Below are 17,498 nucleotides of genomic sequence, written 5' to 3'. Positions count from 1 at the left end.
CAAATAAGGAAACTCAGGTGTTGAGATTGGGGTCACATATCTTTCTTAACATAATCCAAGACTGTTATCAAAACAAAACTGGTGGGTGTTCAATGCCAGAGCTAGTTGCCATTATAGCTTTGCTATTTCCTTCTAAATATTGCTATAAATAACCTTGTTAATCTAATCAAATTAATATTTATTTATATAATCTCTCTTGGTATTTTACCTCAAAGAAAGAAAGTACATAATTAAAGGCAGATGTGGGTCTAAAGCTGTTTTAACCTTCTGGGAAATGAATTTAATTTTGTAAATATTTTTATCACTGTTGCTATATTCTAATAACTTCAAGTCACTGGTTCATCTCAAATTTCTGAGAACTAAGTGGCTAAATTAATTATAAGTTGAAAATGGCTCCCTACTCTCAGCACATGTTCTGACTAATTACTGTGGCAAACTTATCTCCAGAGTGACTTTCATATACCTGGATACTTGTGTGTCCAAAGCAACAGCTTGAAGTGCGGTGTATATAATGTAGTTCTAGTTGTAGACAGTGTTTTGGTCATTTTATTGTTATATTTGAAGCTTTTGGGGGGCTTGAATAAAACTATTTTAACTAGGTTGCTGCTATAATCTTCAGGTAGAATTTTTTTTTTAGAGTATTAGGTCCCTGAGAAATAAATAATTCATGTATCCTGAGGGTAGGGCTACAGGCTCAGATAGCAGAATGAAGGACAAGGGGAGACATTTGACTCTTTCTTAGGTGCCCTTCATGGGCTCTTATTTAGAAACAAGGAACAGATTGATTTATTAATGATCTTTTCTAAAGGGTAAAGAGGACAGAAGAGTAATCTGATTGAATGTATTTTAAAAAAATATGTAATAGTAGCTAGACTCAGGTGGGTGTTCATTATAATGGGATGTTTCTTGGTTATATATTCCAAATATGGCTGTAGGGATTATTCTTTTTTTCTTTTTTGTCAGTGTGGGGCTTGAGCTCAGAACCTGAACACTGGCCTTGGGCTATCTCAAGGCTAGAGCTCTACCACTAGAACCACAGCACCACTTCTGTCCTTTTCTGTGTATGTGGTACCAAGGAATTGAACTCAGGTCTTCATGCATGCTAGGCAAGCACTTTACCACTAGGCCAAACTCCTAGCCCCTATATAGGAATATTCTTTTTTTTCATATATTTTATTGTAATTAATAGAAGGGTTACATTATAATTGCCAGATAGAAGGTGCATTAATTCACATACATTGATACCCTTTCTCATGTCTTGGTCCCCATTACCCTCCCCCTCACCCCTAATCTTGTTTTCCACCTTCCCTATCCAATTTCAAATAACCAAATACAAATATATCCAATATGTCAGATAACAAAGTGAGATACTGTAACAATATGAGATAACCAAGAGACAGCAAAAGAGATGAGAGATATCATAGTACATTAAGGACAACAATCACTCATTATATGGCTTTTGTTTCTATATCCTAGCGGTCCTGTCATTTAGCATCATATTATATGGCCTTATATATCTAGGTTTTCCTCTATTGCAAATCTCTGCTAGGAGAGCCCAAGGTTTCTACTGATTATGACCAATGAGGGAAACCATTGAGCCTATGTTCCTTTGAGTCTCGCTTACTTCACTTAATATGATTTTTTCTAAGTCTTTCCATTTCCTAACAAATGGGGCAATGTCATTCTTTCTGACAGCAGCATAGAATTCCATTGTGTACAAATACCACAACTTGTTGATCCACTCATCAACTGAGGGACATCTGGGTTGGTTCTATATCTTTGCTATGGTAAATAGTGCTGCAATGAACATCATTGTGCTAGTGGATTTAGTTTGTCCTACTTTCTGGACAATTGGGTAAATGCCTAGTAGTGGAATTGCTGGGTCATAGGGGAGCTCTATGTTTAGTATTTGGAGGAACTGCCAAATTGCTTTCCCTAGTGGTTGAACGAGTTTGCACTCCCACCAACAGTGTAGTAGTGATCCCTCCTGGCCACATCCCCTCCAGCATCTGTTGTTATTAGTTTTCTTGATCCTGGCCATTCTAACTGGAGTGAGATGGAATCTTAGAGTTGCTTTGATTTGCATTTCTTTTATGACCAGAAATGTTGAACATTTCTTCATGTATCTATAGGCCATTTTTGTTTCTTTAAGTCTTTGGCCCATCTTTTAATGGGATAGTTGTTACTTTGGAGATTAGTTTTGGAGTGATTCAATTTTTTGAGTTGTTGATATATTTTAGATATGAGGTCTTTGTCCATTGAATGATTGGTGAAGATCTTCTCCCATTCTGTAGGCTTCCTAAATAATTTACTAGCTATGTTCTTTGCCATACAGAAGCTCTGTAGCTTAATGCAGTCCCAGTTATCCAGTCTTTCTCTGATTTGTTGTGATTCTTGGTCCTTATTAAGAAAGTTTCGACCTGTGCCAAGGAGGCCTAGTGTATCTCCTATTCCTTCCTGTAAAGTTTTCAGTGTGTCGGCTTTTACCTCGAGGTCTTTGATCCATTTGGAGTTAATTCTAGTGCATGGTGACAAAGAAGGATCCAACTTTAGTTTTCTGCAGGTGCTTTACCAGTTCTGCCAGCACCACTTGTTGAAGAGGCTGTCTTTCTTTCATTCTATTTTTTTTGGCTCCCTTGTCAGTTCTGCTTTAATTTCCTTTTTCAGGGTTTTAAAGTTTTCATCAAAAAGGTCCTTTACATTCTTAGTTAAGATAATTCCTTTTCTTTGAGGCTATTGCAAAAGGAGTTGCTTTCCTGATTGTTGCCTCATTCCTGTCACTGTTGGCATAGAGGAAGGCAGTTGATTTTTGAGGGTTAATTTTATACCCTGCTACCTTTCCAAAGTTTTGAATCAGCTCAAGGAGCTTGGGAGTGGAGTCCATAGGATTCTTTAAATACAGAATCAAGTCATCTGCAAAGAGGGAAAGTTTTACTTCCTGTTTTCCTGTTTGGATCCTCTTTATGCTTGCTTCTTGCCTTATTGCTCTGACTAGGAATTCTAATACTATGTTAAAGAGGAGTGGAGAGAGTGGACATCCTTGTCTCATTCCTGATTTTAGAGGGAATGGCTTTAGCTTTTCTCCATTAAGTGTAATGCTAGCTGTGAGTTTGTGATACATAGCCTTTATTATACTGAGGAACGTTCCATGGATTCCTAGTTTCTCCGGAGCTTTTAACATAAAGGGGTGTTGGATCTTGTCAAATGCCTTTTCTGCATCTATTGAGACAATCTTGTGATTTTTGTCCTTGCTCCTGTTGATGTGTTGAATTATGTTAATTAATATGCGTATGTTGAACCAGTGTTGCCTCCCTGTGATGAATCCTGTTTGATCATAGTGTATAATTTTTTTGATGAGTTGTTGTAGATGGTTGGCCAGTGTTTTGTTGAGAAGTTTTGCATCGATGTTCATCAAAGAAATAGGTCTATAGTTCTCTTTCTTTGATGAATCTCTGTCTGGTTTGGGGATGAGGGTTATACTGGCTTCATAGAATGAGTTTGGTAAAGAGCCTTCATTTTCCATTTCATTGAAGAGCTTGAGGAGCATTGGTATGAGCTTTCCTTTGAAGACCTTATAGAATTCAGCTGTGAATCCATCTGGCCGTGGACTTTTCTTAGGTGGAAGGTCTCTTATTGCCATTTCTATTTCATTGCTTGAAATATGCCTGTTTAGTTGGGTTAGTTCTTCTTGGTTCAGTGTGGGTATGTTAATATTGGCTAGGAATTCATCCATTTCTTCTAGATTCTCAAATTTGTTGGCGTAAAGGTTTGCGAAGTATTCCCTCATGATGCTATGGATCTTGGTAATTTCTGTCATGATATTACCATTTTCATCTGCGATTTTGTTTATTTCGGTATGCTCCCATCTTTTTTTGGTAAGGTTTGCTAAGGGTCTGTCAATTTTGTTAATTTCTTCAAAGAACTGACTCCTTGTTTTGTTGATTCTTTCTATAGTTTTTTTGGACTCCAATTCGTTTAATTCTGCTTTGATTTTAATAATTTGCTTTCTTCTACTGGGATTAGGATTGGTTTATTGTTCTTTTTCCAGGAGCTTAAGGTGACACATTAAATTGTTGGTTTGTGATTTTTCCAATTTGTTATTGTAGGCACTCAGAGCTATAAATTTTACTCTGCGTACTGTCTTTGCCGTGTCCCAACGGAGCTGGTATTTTGTGTGCTCCTTTTTGTTAAATTTCATAAACTGTTGGATTTCTGTTCTGATCTCCTCAATGACCCATTGGTGATTCAACAATGTGTTGCTCAATATCCATGATTTACAGGATTTTCATTGGTGGAGGTGGGTGTTCAGTTCCCATTTGTTGCCCTTGTGGTCTGAGAGAGTGCAGGGAATAATTTCAGTGTTTCTGAATCTGCCCAGGTTTCTTTTATGTCCTAAAATGTGGTCTATTTTGGAAATTGTTCCATGTACTGCTGAAAAAAACGTACATTATGTTGTTGCCGGGTGGAATCTGCAAATGTCTGCAGATCTAGTTGGTCTATACAGTTGTTCAAATCTAAGGTTTCTCTGTTGAGTTTTTGCCTTGTTGATCTGTCCATAGGTGAGAGTGGTGTGTTTAAATCACCAACTATCAGTGTGCTTCGATCTATATATGGTTTCAGTGAAAGTAAAGTTTGCTTGATGAACTTTGGAGCTCCGGGATTAGGTGTGTAGATATTTAGGATGGTTATGTCATCCTGGAGGAAAGATCCCTTTAGTAACTTTCTTTGTCTTTTCTCACTAATTTTAGTTTGAAGTCTATTTTATCTGATATGAGGATGGCAACTCCAGCCTGTTTATGGGGGCCGTTAGCTTGATAAACTTTCTACCAACCTCTCCCTTTCAAAAAATATTTGTTTTTTTGGATAAGATGTGTCTCTTGAAGACAGCAGAACGATGGATCTTGCTTTTTGATCCAACTAGATAGTCTATATCATTTAATTAGAGAGTTAAGTCCATTGATATTTAGAGTTCCTGCCATTTTTACAAGCTTTCATTAGGGCCTATGTCTTGACAGTTCCTGTGCTACTTAGATAATATGAGTTTTAGGTGCCATTTCTTTCTCTGTATTACATTTGTGTTGGTTTTCCATATGAAGAACATCTTTGAGAATTTTTTGTAATGTTGGTTTGGTTGCTACATAATGTTGAAGCTTTTCCCTGGAATGGAATGTTTTTATTGTTCCCTCAGTTATGAATGAGAGCTTAGCTGGGTACAGTATTCTTGGTTGGTAGTTATTTGACTTCAGGGCATGACATATATCCTTCTAATCTCTTCTTGTTTGCATGGTCTCTGCTGATAAATCTGGGGTTATTCTGATTGGTTTGCTTTTGTAGGTGACTGTTCTCTTCTCCCTGGCTGCTTTTAGGATCCTTTCCTTGGTCTCTATTGATCCAGTTCGGATTATAATGTGGTGGTGGGATGTCCTTTTCTGGTCAGGTCTGTTTGGGGTTCTAAAAGCTTCTTGTATCTGGATGGGCCTGCCCTTCTGGATATTTGGGAAGTTCTCTGAGATGATTCCCTGAAGTATGCTTCCAATACCATTGATCTCTTTCTCCAGACCCTCCTCAATACCAATTAGCCTTAATTTAGGCTTCCTAATTGTATCTTGAACCTCCTGAAGCATTTTCTAATATTTCCTAGATTTGAATTGACTCATTTTCTGTTCTTTCTCTATAACAATTAAATTATCTTCAACCCTGGAAATTCTCTCTTCTGCATTGTCTAAGCTGCTATCAAAGCTTTCTACTTTATTCCTCAACCCCCTTGCTTCTAATTGCTCATTTTTAATGCCTTGCATCTCTTGTTTTAGATCATGTATGGATTTCTTTAACTCCTTGATTTCCATTTGAGTGGTTAGCTTAGCAGCTTTATTGTCTTTGCACATTTGTTGGAGTTCGGTCACCTTTTGTTTGTGGATTCTATGAATTCGTCCATTTTTCTTTGAAAAACCTTTATTATGGCCTCCTTTATGGCTTCTCCTTTTTCACATATCACCTTGTTTATGGTTTCCTCTTGTTTATTTATGGCTTCCTCTATTATCTCTTTTTTATGTTTTCACACTTTTCATTAATGATGTTTATCAGTTGCATTTTTATAGCACTTGGAAGACTCTCCTCTAGATTTGCCACTGACTGTTTCATTGCTGGTTTATATTGGGTAGGGGATGCTATTCCTTAATTTGATATTTTTCTTGAGTTTCTTGTTTTGCCCATTTGAAAATGCGAGCAAGACTAATACTAAACAAGATTATAATTTTTCAAATATAACCATCCTAGACCTTTTTAGTTGGTTGACAATAGATGTTCCCTCTTTTATTTTATTTTATTTTTTTTTTTGCCAGTCCTGTGCTTGAGCTCAGGGCCTGAGCACTGTCCTTGGATTTTCTCAAGGCTAGAGCTCTACCACTTGAGCCTCAGCACGACTTCCGGCTTTTTTCTATGTATGTGGTACCGAGGAATCGAACCCGGGTCTTCATGCATGCTAGGCAAGCACTTTAACCACTAGGCCAAACTCCCAGCCCGATGTTCCCTCTTTTAGATTGGTAATATCACTGTCTCTTTTTGTGCACTTACATACAAATCTAATACAACCACAGATTACCAATGTATGACCAAAACAATAAGTCCCTCAATCCAGTCTATTGTATTCAAGTCCCTCTGGACCTCAAGTATAATTGAGCACCTAGATACACAGCATTGCTCAACAACCATCAAATGTAGATCCATGCAATATAAGAGTTGAAGGATGAACAGAGGACTAGAGATAGAAAAATAATATGAGAGACAACAAGATAGGTAGGAAAAGAATAATGCAGGAGTGTAAGTTTATTATACTAATGAAGAAAAGGTATAGTGTAAAGATAACTGAGCTAAGGTGATAGACAGGTAGAATATTTGAGTACAGAGTTTAAAAGAACTTAGATAAAACTTATGAAAATAAGAGTAATAAGAAGAATATATAGAGAAAAGAGAGAGGTAGATATAGGAGATTTCAATGATACAAATTTTAAAAAGAAAAAGAAACAAAACAACAACAAAATAAAAAAAAAAACTAAACACACCAAAAAAAAAAAAGTGGGGGGAGATTCCTCACTATTGTGAGTTCTTACCCAAGAGATACTGGAGTTGAGAACCAGGAGATTAAAAAGCAGGTGATTGTATCAATATAGATATCATTTTTATTCAGACTGTACCCAGAGCTGTCACTGTGTTTCTTGGAATGACCACAGTGACAGAAGGAATGCGGGAAAAGAGAGGAGAAAAAAAGAGAAAAAAAAAGAAAGAAAAAAGGAATGAATCATAACGTTAGAAAACAAGGTGTAGGTAAAATGGGAAAGAGAAAATACAAACATCTGATAATGCAAATGAAAAGGGGTAGAAGAAGAACAACAACAAAAAAATGGGTATTCTTCAGTTTCTTTTGGGGGGGGGCAGGATAGGAAGCTTGTGTCTCCACTAAATTCAGGATCCAAACACTTCACGAAGTTTTTCTCTTGTAATTTGGCTTTGCGGTTTTTCGGATCAGAATGCTTGATTGGTAAAACAAAGCTGAAAGATTCGCAGACGGCTTTGTTTACCAGGTCTGTAGCAGGCGCAGGGTCTGGACTTCAGCAGCACTGGGGCCGTATTTCCGGCTAAGGGATCTCTGGGAAATCCTTTGCCAGTTAGAAAGATGGCGTTGCCAGCACCACCTCTCAGGCTCCAATTGCTTTGGCCGGGTCTTTGCCAGCAGTCAAGATGGCCTGCTCTCAGCTTGTGGGGGAGGGGTTTCCTTCCCAATGCCATTCCGAGAAGAAGTGGAAACTTCTCCTCGGAGGTACTCACAAATTGCTGAATTCTCAGGTTCCGTGAAGCTGGCAGGTCCGTGCATGGCTGGGTGTCGGCTCTGGGCTTGCACAGGCTCTGTGTGGGTCTGTCTGCAGCCAGCAGGTCTGCGCTGCTGAGAAGGGCTGTCTGCTCTGCGGCTGGCGGGGCTCCACACTGTCTTCTCGTGCCGGTATTCTGCCTTTTTCCTCTCTGACTGAGATCTCTGTGGTGCTAAAGCTTACTTAGGATCAATTTCTGGTAAAGAACTGTCCCCTACACTGCCAGAATTTGAATCTTGGTGGGAGCTCAGAACAACTCACACTGAACCACCGCCATCTTCGGCAGATCTCCTCAGGAATATTCTTAAGAACACCTATATGGCTCATTGCAAAGTTCCTGTGATGAACTAATATTCTTTAATCTTTGATGCTCAAGTTTATTACATGCATGCCTCTTCACCAACTACAAGATTGCTCTATTTCCCACAATAGCTACTGTCTCTGATACTATCCACTTTGAGGTGATGATATGGATGATATTGAAATACTTCTTTGAGTGAATGTTTCTTGATCTTAAGCCAGGGATTCTTTGGGTTGGGACTAAAAATGTTGCTTTCTTTAGAAGAAATAAAAAGGAAAATTAAAATTGATAAGAAGCAAATCCAAATTGATAAGAAGCAACCAGTTCTTCAGATGCTACTTTTTCCTTGTAGGTTTTAAATAATTTTAAGAATTGTTGACTCTTGATATGAGAACTGATTTTGAATATCATCCATCCAATTTTGTGTGTGTGTGTGTGTGTGTGTGTGTGTGTGTGTGTGTGTGCGCGCGCGCGTGCGTGTGCTCATGCACTCGAGTGCACGTGAGAGAAAGAAAGAGACAGAGAGACAGAGACAGAGATCTTTGACTCCTTTCTAGAGAGTTCTCAGTACTTCAGCATGAATAACACTAAGTAGAGATTTGAGACCTGGCCTCTGTCATGAGATGATACCTAGGGACTTTTCTGGAGTCATGTGAGGGTCTCTGAAGCTGTTGAAGACCGGTATCTGTTCTCTGTGGCAAGCAGGTCACAACAAAAATAGTTGCAGTGAAAAGATATAAAATCCTTTAAGGTTTGAGAAAGTAGAGGAGGGGAGTTTTCAAAGATGAAACTGGGAAAACCTAGGTACCATGTTCCAGTTTCCCATGTTTTGCCTAGAGTTAACTCTGTATCTGTGTCTTCTGATATTTAAGAGATTTGAGGTGGCATTTATGTATATTTCATGCTTTCATCTTCAGTGGACCACTGTCTTTTCTAATTTATATAAATTAGGATGTTTTGAATTTTTAAAGTATTAAAGCCCATCATTTTCTGATTGATTTCTTTAGATACTGAGGGCTTGCTTGGTATGTTTGTGTGTGTGTGCATGCGTGCACCAGTCCTAGGGCTTGAAGTCTGGGCCCGGATGCTGTCCCTGAAATTTTTGAAAATTCATTCAGAAATTCTTGAGGACATTCTTTTCATCAAGACCAGCACTCTACCACTTAAGCCTCAGAACCACTTCCAGTTTGTCTGAGTAGCTTATTGGAGATTATAGTCTCACAATTTTCCTTCCCTGGCTGGCTTTGAACCATGATAATCAAATCTCAGTCTTTAAGATTATTGGCATGAGCCATCAGAGCTTGCTATATAAGGCATTCTTTATGGATATCTTAATTGAAGCAAACCAAACCTCTTTTGAGAATCTTACAAGGATCTACTTTTCCTAAAACAAGAAAATTCTAGCAACTTGGAAATCAGTGGTTGAAGATTTACCTTTGATGTGTCTGGAGTTGAGGCCAATACTTCACCGAGGCTGTACTTTGTAGACTACCTACCTACTTTTAAATTTATTAAGTTACTGTATAACAGTTTTCATCTATGCAGTGTTCTCCTGGAGATATAGATCCTTCTTTGATTTGGATTTTGGGAATTTGGGGTTTGTGTTCTGCAATGTTCTCATTGTCTCATGGGATTCATGGTGCTATTTTCTGTCACCAGTGAAAGTTAGCACAAGTCTCTGCTGAACTCTAATATTGTTCTAATTTATATTTTAAATATAAATTAGACTTGCTTGCTTTGGACACAACTTTAAATTAGATTTAATGTAACTTAATGGTTTCCACATGTACACTTTATTTTCTTGGTCCGAACTTGAGATCAGGAGTCACTGATTATACTTTCAGAAAGAGAACTGAGAATTGTAAAGGTTTTTTTTAATGCTTGCTTGTAAGTGAGTTTCACACCAAAATTTTCTAGGAAAAGGACAAATTTAACAAGGTATTTTCCACATGAGTATTCCACATGAAAGAACTAACACCTAACTTTGAATATTGGCTCTAGACATAGTACTATACAATGATGTTAGGATGAAGATTAGTATTGTAATGCTAATAAGAATTGTCTTGGAATTGGAATGAGCCTGCCAAAAATATTCCATGTTTTGCTTACTTAATGTGAGGCATACCTAAGAAATGATTGGTACAAAGTGAAAATGAAATACAAGGTAAGAAGAACCGAAGTGGGTTGAGTAGAAGAGAATTAAAGCACCAGTTAGTACCTTCAGTGAGATTGGACATGTTGGCTTCCTGATTTTTCAGTTGGTTAACATCTTCCCAATTGAGCGGGAATCTCATGTTTTTGTCTAACTTATAGTGCAATGATTCTGATCATCTCAGTGCCATTCCCCACCCTGTCTTATGTTTACAAAATGCAGTGCAGTCATCTGTGTTTATTACTTCCTTGGATTTCTATTCATTCTTATTCAGTCTTGGTTTCCAGGAATAATTATTGAAAATAGTTATTACTGTAACTCTGAATTATATATTTGTGTATATTACACACATATAATATATATATGTATGCCTACATAAGGTATGTATACATATATGCATATGATATACATATCTCTCTCTATATATATATAACTTATTCCAGAAGCATTATTTTTATTTGAAATATGTTTAGAAATTTAGTAAATTGTAGTTATTAGTAGAATTATAAAGATAAAATATTCAAATACTGAATAAGAACCTGCCAAAGATAGTAGTTAGTTATATTCTAGGAATAAAAGAAAAACACTAAAGAAACTGACTGGACTCATCCGAATATACATTAAAGGATGTTTTTCCAGTTCAGTGAATTATGCAGTCATCTCCATGGTGCACTCTGTATGTGTGTGTGTGTGTGTGTGTGTGTGTGTGTGTGTGTGTGTGTGTTTTATGGCACGATAGTCATATTTGTTTGCTCTTGTTGAACACTGAAGCTGAGTACATTTCAGGATACATCCATATATCAAAGACAAGATGATTAGATCATATACTGCTTAGAATATATATATATGTGTATATATATACATGTTCATATATATATTTATCCATTTATACACACATTTAGTTATTTTTCTTATGTATATAGATAACTTTGGAACTTGCACCTTTAGAGGGCTTAGCTCTGGAATTATATAACTGGAAATGGGATAGGCATAAGCTTGAATGAAGTTCAGAGTGCATACAAATATACCTAGATTGTGTTAAGACTGCTTTGCATAATTCCATTGACCCAGTAATCAATACTCATTCATTTACTGATCAACAATGGAACATTTACTAAATTCTTCAATGAACAGGGATTAAATGGAAGAAAGCAAAACATATTACTTAGCCTGATACCACAAGCAAGAAGAGATAATGTTCCATGAATGTCCAGAGCAATGGGGATTTTCTTTCTCTTATTACACAATGTTTTTAGACAAACTAAGTATAAAATGGTACACTGTGATAGTAGTAAAAATTAAGTTACAAGCAAAATCCAATATGGTTATGGCCATTCTAGCTGGAGTGAGGTAAAATCTCAGAGTTTTAATTTACATTTCTTTTATGGCCAGAGATGTCGAGCATTTATTCATGTGTCAATAGGCCTTTCTTATTTCTTTTTCAGAGAAGACTCTCTTTAAGTCTTTGGCCCATCTTTTAATGAAATGATTGTTTTTTTAGAGATTAGTTTTGGAGTGATTCAATTTTTTGAGCTGTTGATATGTTTTAGATATGAGGCCTTTGTCTGTTGGAGGGACGTGGCCAGGAGGGATCACTACTACACTGTTGGTGGGAGTGCAAACTCATTCAACCACTGTGGAAAACAGTGTGGAGGTTCCTCTAAAGACTAAACATAGAGCTCACCAGTGACACAGCAATTCCAAGACTTGGCATTAACACAATCATCCGGAAACGAGGACATACTAAATCCACTAGCACAGTGACATTCATTGCAGCACTATTTACCATAGCAAAGATATGGAACCATCCCAGATGCCCCTCAGTTGATGATGTGGTATTTATACACAATGGAATTCTATGCTGCTTCAGAAAGAACGACATCACCCCCTTTGTAAGGAAATGGAGACTTAGAAAAAAATCATATTAAGGAAAGTAAGCCAGACTCAAGGGAACATAGGCTCAATGGTTTCCCTCATTTGTTTTAATTAGTATAAAACTTGGACTCTCCTAGCAGAGGTTTACAATAGAATAAAACCTAGATGAATAAGGCTATATAGAATGAGGCTAGATTAAAGGACATCCCAAATATAGAAGAAATAAGAGCCATATAAGGTGTGATTGTTGTTCTTAATGTACTATGTTATTTTTCATCTCTTTTGTTGTCATTTGGTTATCTCATATTTTTACAGTATCTTACCTTGTTATCTTATATATTGTATATATGCTTATTTGTTTATTTGAAATAGGATAGGGAAGGGGGAAAACACGATGAGGTGAGGGGATGGGGAAGGGAATTGGGGACAAAAATATGAGAAGGAGTACCAATGATTATTAAGTAATATACCTTGTATCTGGCCAATATAATGTAACCCTTCTATTAATTACAATAAAAAACAATATGGATTTCAGAGGTATATGAGTCAAAAATTTTTAAACTTTATTCTCCAAATTTTCTGGCTACCTTGAGACTTTTTTTAATCCCACTATAAAAGTTATTCCTACACTTTTACAAGAGTAATGAAGTGATTTTGATACTTTTTTAAAACTTATTAGTATAATATGATGAAGATGAGGAGGTTTTTTTTTTTTGGTAGTACTAAGGATTGAACTTTGAAACTTACACTTGCAAGACAGCTGCTCTACTACTTGAGCCATGACTCTAACCCCCTTTGGGCTTTGGTTATGTCCTGGCCTTGTCCAGAACATCCTCATATACACACTTTCCCATATTGCTGGGATGGCAGGTGGTGCTGTGCCTCGCTTGTGCTTTATCTGAAGGTGTGGTGGCAGGTATTCACAACTGCCCTGATATTGTTTGAGAAGGAGTCTCTTGAAATGTTATGCCCCATCTGGCCTCAAGTGTTGACCCTTTAATCCTCAACTCTGATTTACAGGCTTGAGCTAGCATAACAGGCAGTGTGGTGTTTTATTTATTTATGTTTTATACCAGTCCTGGGGATTTTTTATTTCAGGGACCACTATATTGTCCATTAGCTTCTTTGATCAAGGCTGACACTGTATTACTGTGCCACAGTTTCATTTCCTGCTTTTTGGTAGTTAATGGAGCTAAAAGTCTCACAAACATTCAGCCCAGGCTGGCTTTGAACTGTGATTCTCAGATCTCAACCTCCTAAGTGGTTAGGATTACAGTGTCTGGCCAATATGTGGTTTTAAACAGTTTCATTCAAATTTATTGGTGAAAAGTAGCTAAATTCAGGACCATATTTTTTTTTACTTGTCCTGGGCTTGAGCTCCATTCCTGAGCCCTGTCCTTGGACTTTCTCAATGCTAGACCTCTACCACTTGAGCCTCAGCACCACTTCCAGCTTTTCTCTATGCATGTGGTACTGAGAAATTGAACCTGGGTCTTCGTGCATGCTAGGCAAGCACTCTACCACTAGGCCAAACTGCCGGCCCCAGAACCACATTTTTAAAGGTTGCATTTAGTATTAGGATGCCCTTGAAGCTTCGGAGGGATCCCAGTGGGATGGATTTCCAAGTGGAGTCATTTTGTTGGACTTCAGTAGTCTCTAGAATCTACTTCAAGAGATATGTTTAGAGATACAGAAGTTTGCCTAGCAGCCATAGCTCTTCATTCAGTAGCTGGACACAATTGATGTTCCTTTGTTTGTTTGTTTTCTGCTGTGTGTTTTGTTTTCTCTTCCCAATATGTATTTGTAGAGATCTGATATTTGGCTTATAGAAAGAAGATTTTTTCTGTTGGTCCTTGATGACAGTTACTAATAGACAAATAATCAGCACATAGAATTATACTGCTAGGGAAGCTGTACTGTGAACTTGGCCCTTTGGCAAATGCTATGAAGCAGATAATTTGTATTGTGGTTCATACTCAAACCTATACTGTAGGAGAATTATGGAATGGTTTTGTTTCAACATTTGAAAATACAAGTAAGAAATCTCAGTTTTTTGGAACCAGGTAAAATATTAATTACAGATAGGAAAAGTTGGCATTGAGTAAAAAAATTCTCATCCTGCATATTAAAATGACCAACACCCTTAGAAGCTACTTCCAGGTTCCTGGTATATGAACACTCATTCATGGGCATTTGTTGCACATGATAACTGCCCAAGTCAACTGTCACACAAAGAGTATTAGGTTAAGTACCATTAAAGTGGAAAGCATTTTGCGGGTAACTGAAGAGACCATAGATATAGCTCAGAGGCAGCAAAGACCACATTCAAAAGAGGGGGAAGGCATATGATCTCAACCTTGGGAAAAATGCAGTTCAATCCAGCAAATCTTTACTCTGCGGTCACTTCATGACAGCAAGATTCTGTAAACCAAGAACTTAAGAGTCTTGGAAAAGCACATTTCCTTCCACTGTATAGCGACTGGGAGCATGGTCTAGTGGTAGAGTGCTTTCCTAGTGTGCCCAAAGCCCTGAGTTTGATTTCCTGGTATCATGTACACAGAAAAGGCCTGGAGTGGTGCTGTGGCTCTTGAGGTAGAACACTGGCCTTGAGAAAGCCCAAGGATAGTGCCCAGACCCTGAGTTTCAAACTCAGGACTGGCAAAAAGAATAAAAAAGCTTGTACAGTAATGGAAAATTAAGACAAATGTCTTTTGGGGTGGATTTATTTGATGGTGGATGCTAAGTAACAGGAAAATTTCTTGAATGAAAATACCTAAGACATTAAGGAGTGAAGCAAGGAGAATATTGAAAGAAAAGGAAGGAATCTCAGCTACAAGGAAAGATTATGAAGGAACAACAGAATATCTAAAGCTAAAAGATAATTTGCTTTAACATAGTAGTACGTACTGTTAAGTAAGAATATGATATTTATATATATATGTATCTTGACTTCAAAATATTAAGGGTTAGTAGCAGGAAGAACAGAAAATCAGTTAGGAATCTGTATATGAAATAAAATCGACAAGAAAAGTGAGTGGTAAGAAATAAAGAGAAAGAGTAGCTAGGATTGTAGTTGTAAGCCACCATATCAACTCATATCACTGTACAGAATTTTCATTACCTACTGACCAAAGTGATTCACTCCATTGTAACCTGATGTAAAGCTGAAAACCATTTGTTTGGTTTGAAAACTCTCATAACACCTGGCTTTATCTGAAATATTCAGCAGCTTCTCCTTTGTCCTGCTCTTCCTCTTTCTTCATTTGCTGACGAAGTGATTGCATTTTACTTTCTGCTGAACAGGGTGGTGGTGATTGTCCAGAGATGAGTATTGGAGCTATAAAAATAGCCTTGGAAATTTCTCTTCCTGGTTCATTCATCTATGTTTTCACGGATGCACGGTCCAAGGACTACAGGCTCACCCATGAGGTGTTGCAGCTTATCCAACAGAAGCAGTCTCAAGTGAGTAAAGTACACCCCAGACCTTTCCTTCTGAATTTAGCATGACATTGCCTGTTGTCTGACTATTCCATGTGTGGTATGTAACAGGAACTATTTGCTTATTTATACCTCTGTGTACATATCATTGAACGATTGTAAATAGATACATAATGTTTATAGATGAGAGTGTCCTGTTTAATACTGAGAAGAAATAATTGGGGATTATTAAGATGTTCATTACCATCTTATCCTTGTAAGTGACAAAAACTAAGCCTAATGAAAAAGTCCTGTATTCCCATTATTACTTCCCATGTAAAATCCTGCCTGAGCCTGTTATGCGTTGTATCAGTTAGCTTTTGATGCATAACAAATGTTCCTAATATGAAGTGATTTCAACCAATAGGCAAGTATTTCTCACAGTTGGAAGTGTTGTTAATTTAAAAACTCGCATGATTGTAAACTAAGAATGTTTGGGGTTTGGCTTATCTAAGTAGTGCTCTGAACATATTGGCTTTGCCCCATTGGTTTCTTAGTGTCGGATATGAGTAGCTAGCTTAGTAACTGGGAGAAGCAATAGAAAGCAAATAGAAATGCATATGGCCTTTTGGAATGAAACCTAGAATGTGTAGAACGTTGTCTTCACCTCAGTGATTTTGGCCAAGCAGGTTGCAGGATGACAAAATGAGCTATAGTGAGGAGAACTATAAAATTCTTTTGGCAAAGTATCAGGATAATGGGAGAGGTAAGAAATGGAGGCCACTGAGTAATCTAACACTGTCCTGTCTCACTTCTGTAGCTTCTAGCCCATATATGTGACATGCAAGCATGTCTCTTCTGAACTATTGAACAGAGTGCAAGGTTAAGATTGTAGGTATTTGTATGTATTCTGCTTGCCTATTAATATGTTAAGAGATGCCCAGTAATTACAGTGATTTCTGGAAACCATTGAACTGTCTCTTTTTATAAAAATCTCAGGTTGTATTTGTGCTCACTGGGGATTGTGATGACAGGAACCACATTGGATATAAAGTTTATGAAGAAATTGCCTCTACAAGTTCTGGTCAAGTATTCCATTTGGACAAAAAGCAAGTTAATGAGGTGAGTTTAAGAAAATGGCTTTCCTTTACTGCCAGCTACTTTACCGATGTCAGTTAGGTTACACTGTGGTGACAGGTTTGATTTGAAAAGCAATTTCAACCAATAGCTTTTACTCCCAAGGCATAAACAAAATGACAATAGCACTGAACTAAGGTAGAGAAGCAGATTTAGCTGACATGTATTTCTACATCATATTGTTATGAAATTATTTGGCATAAATACTAGTTAGTATAGTTCTTATGGTTTTGTAGTCTGTGTTATTGATGAATGACTTTTGAATAACTAGTAAAATGAAATTTAACTGGTTATTGAGGTAGAATGTGGACAAAATTCTAATGAGGCTCTCCCTTTAAGCTTAAATTAAAAAGAAAGGAAAACAACTGTAAGTAATGTAGAGTTACTGAAATGTTTTATAACAAAATCTATAATTGATATTGGTGGAAATCTTGGTATTCCATAAAATATGTATTCAGTATAGGTATAATGGAGTAGCTAGGATTACAGGCCTGAGCCACCTCGCCCCACCCATAGTTGTTTTTAACCCCACATTCTGTATATCCAATGTCACTGGCATCAGGTGGAGTATTGGTGGGACATGTAATCATTTTCTCCTGTATTTGTGAGTTCTTCTCTTGCTTGGGTTTGATGAGGGTTTTGGTTGGAAGGGGTTTTTGGTACCACAGAGGATGTCATGTTCAGTAAATAGAAGGCGTGGTTCCCAGAAGGCACTGGATAAGGGAAGAGATGAACAGACTTATTGGAAGGA

The 17,498-nt window shown here is 37.3% G+C and overlaps 1 protein-coding gene across 2 annotated transcripts in view; it reads left to right on the top strand.

Moving 5' to 3' along the window:
- Hmcn1 (hemicentin 1) overlaps positions 1-17,498 on the top strand; it is a 389,576-nt gene that overhangs the window by 114,814 nt on the left and 257,264 nt on the right. For both annotated transcript variants that reach the window (XM_090340222.1, XM_090340223.1), the window contains exons 3-4: positions 15,497-15,655; positions 16,610-16,732. In XM_090340222.1, coding sequence (XP_090196348.1) covers positions 15,497-15,655; positions 16,610-16,732 — 282 coding nt within the window. The remainder of the gene's footprint in view (positions 1-15,496; positions 15,656-16,609; positions 16,733-17,498) is intronic.

The sequence above is a fragment of the Megascapheus bottae genome, chromosome 10 (assembly GCF_031878675.1).
Source record: "Megascapheus bottae isolate mThoBot1 chromosome 10, mThoBot2.hap1, whole genome shotgun sequence".
Taxonomy (NCBI): Eukaryota; Metazoa; Chordata; class Mammalia; order Rodentia; family Geomyidae; genus Megascapheus; species Megascapheus bottae.
The sequence above is the reverse complement of the archived record's forward strand: the minus strand, read 5'-3'. Positions and strand labels throughout refer to the sequence as shown.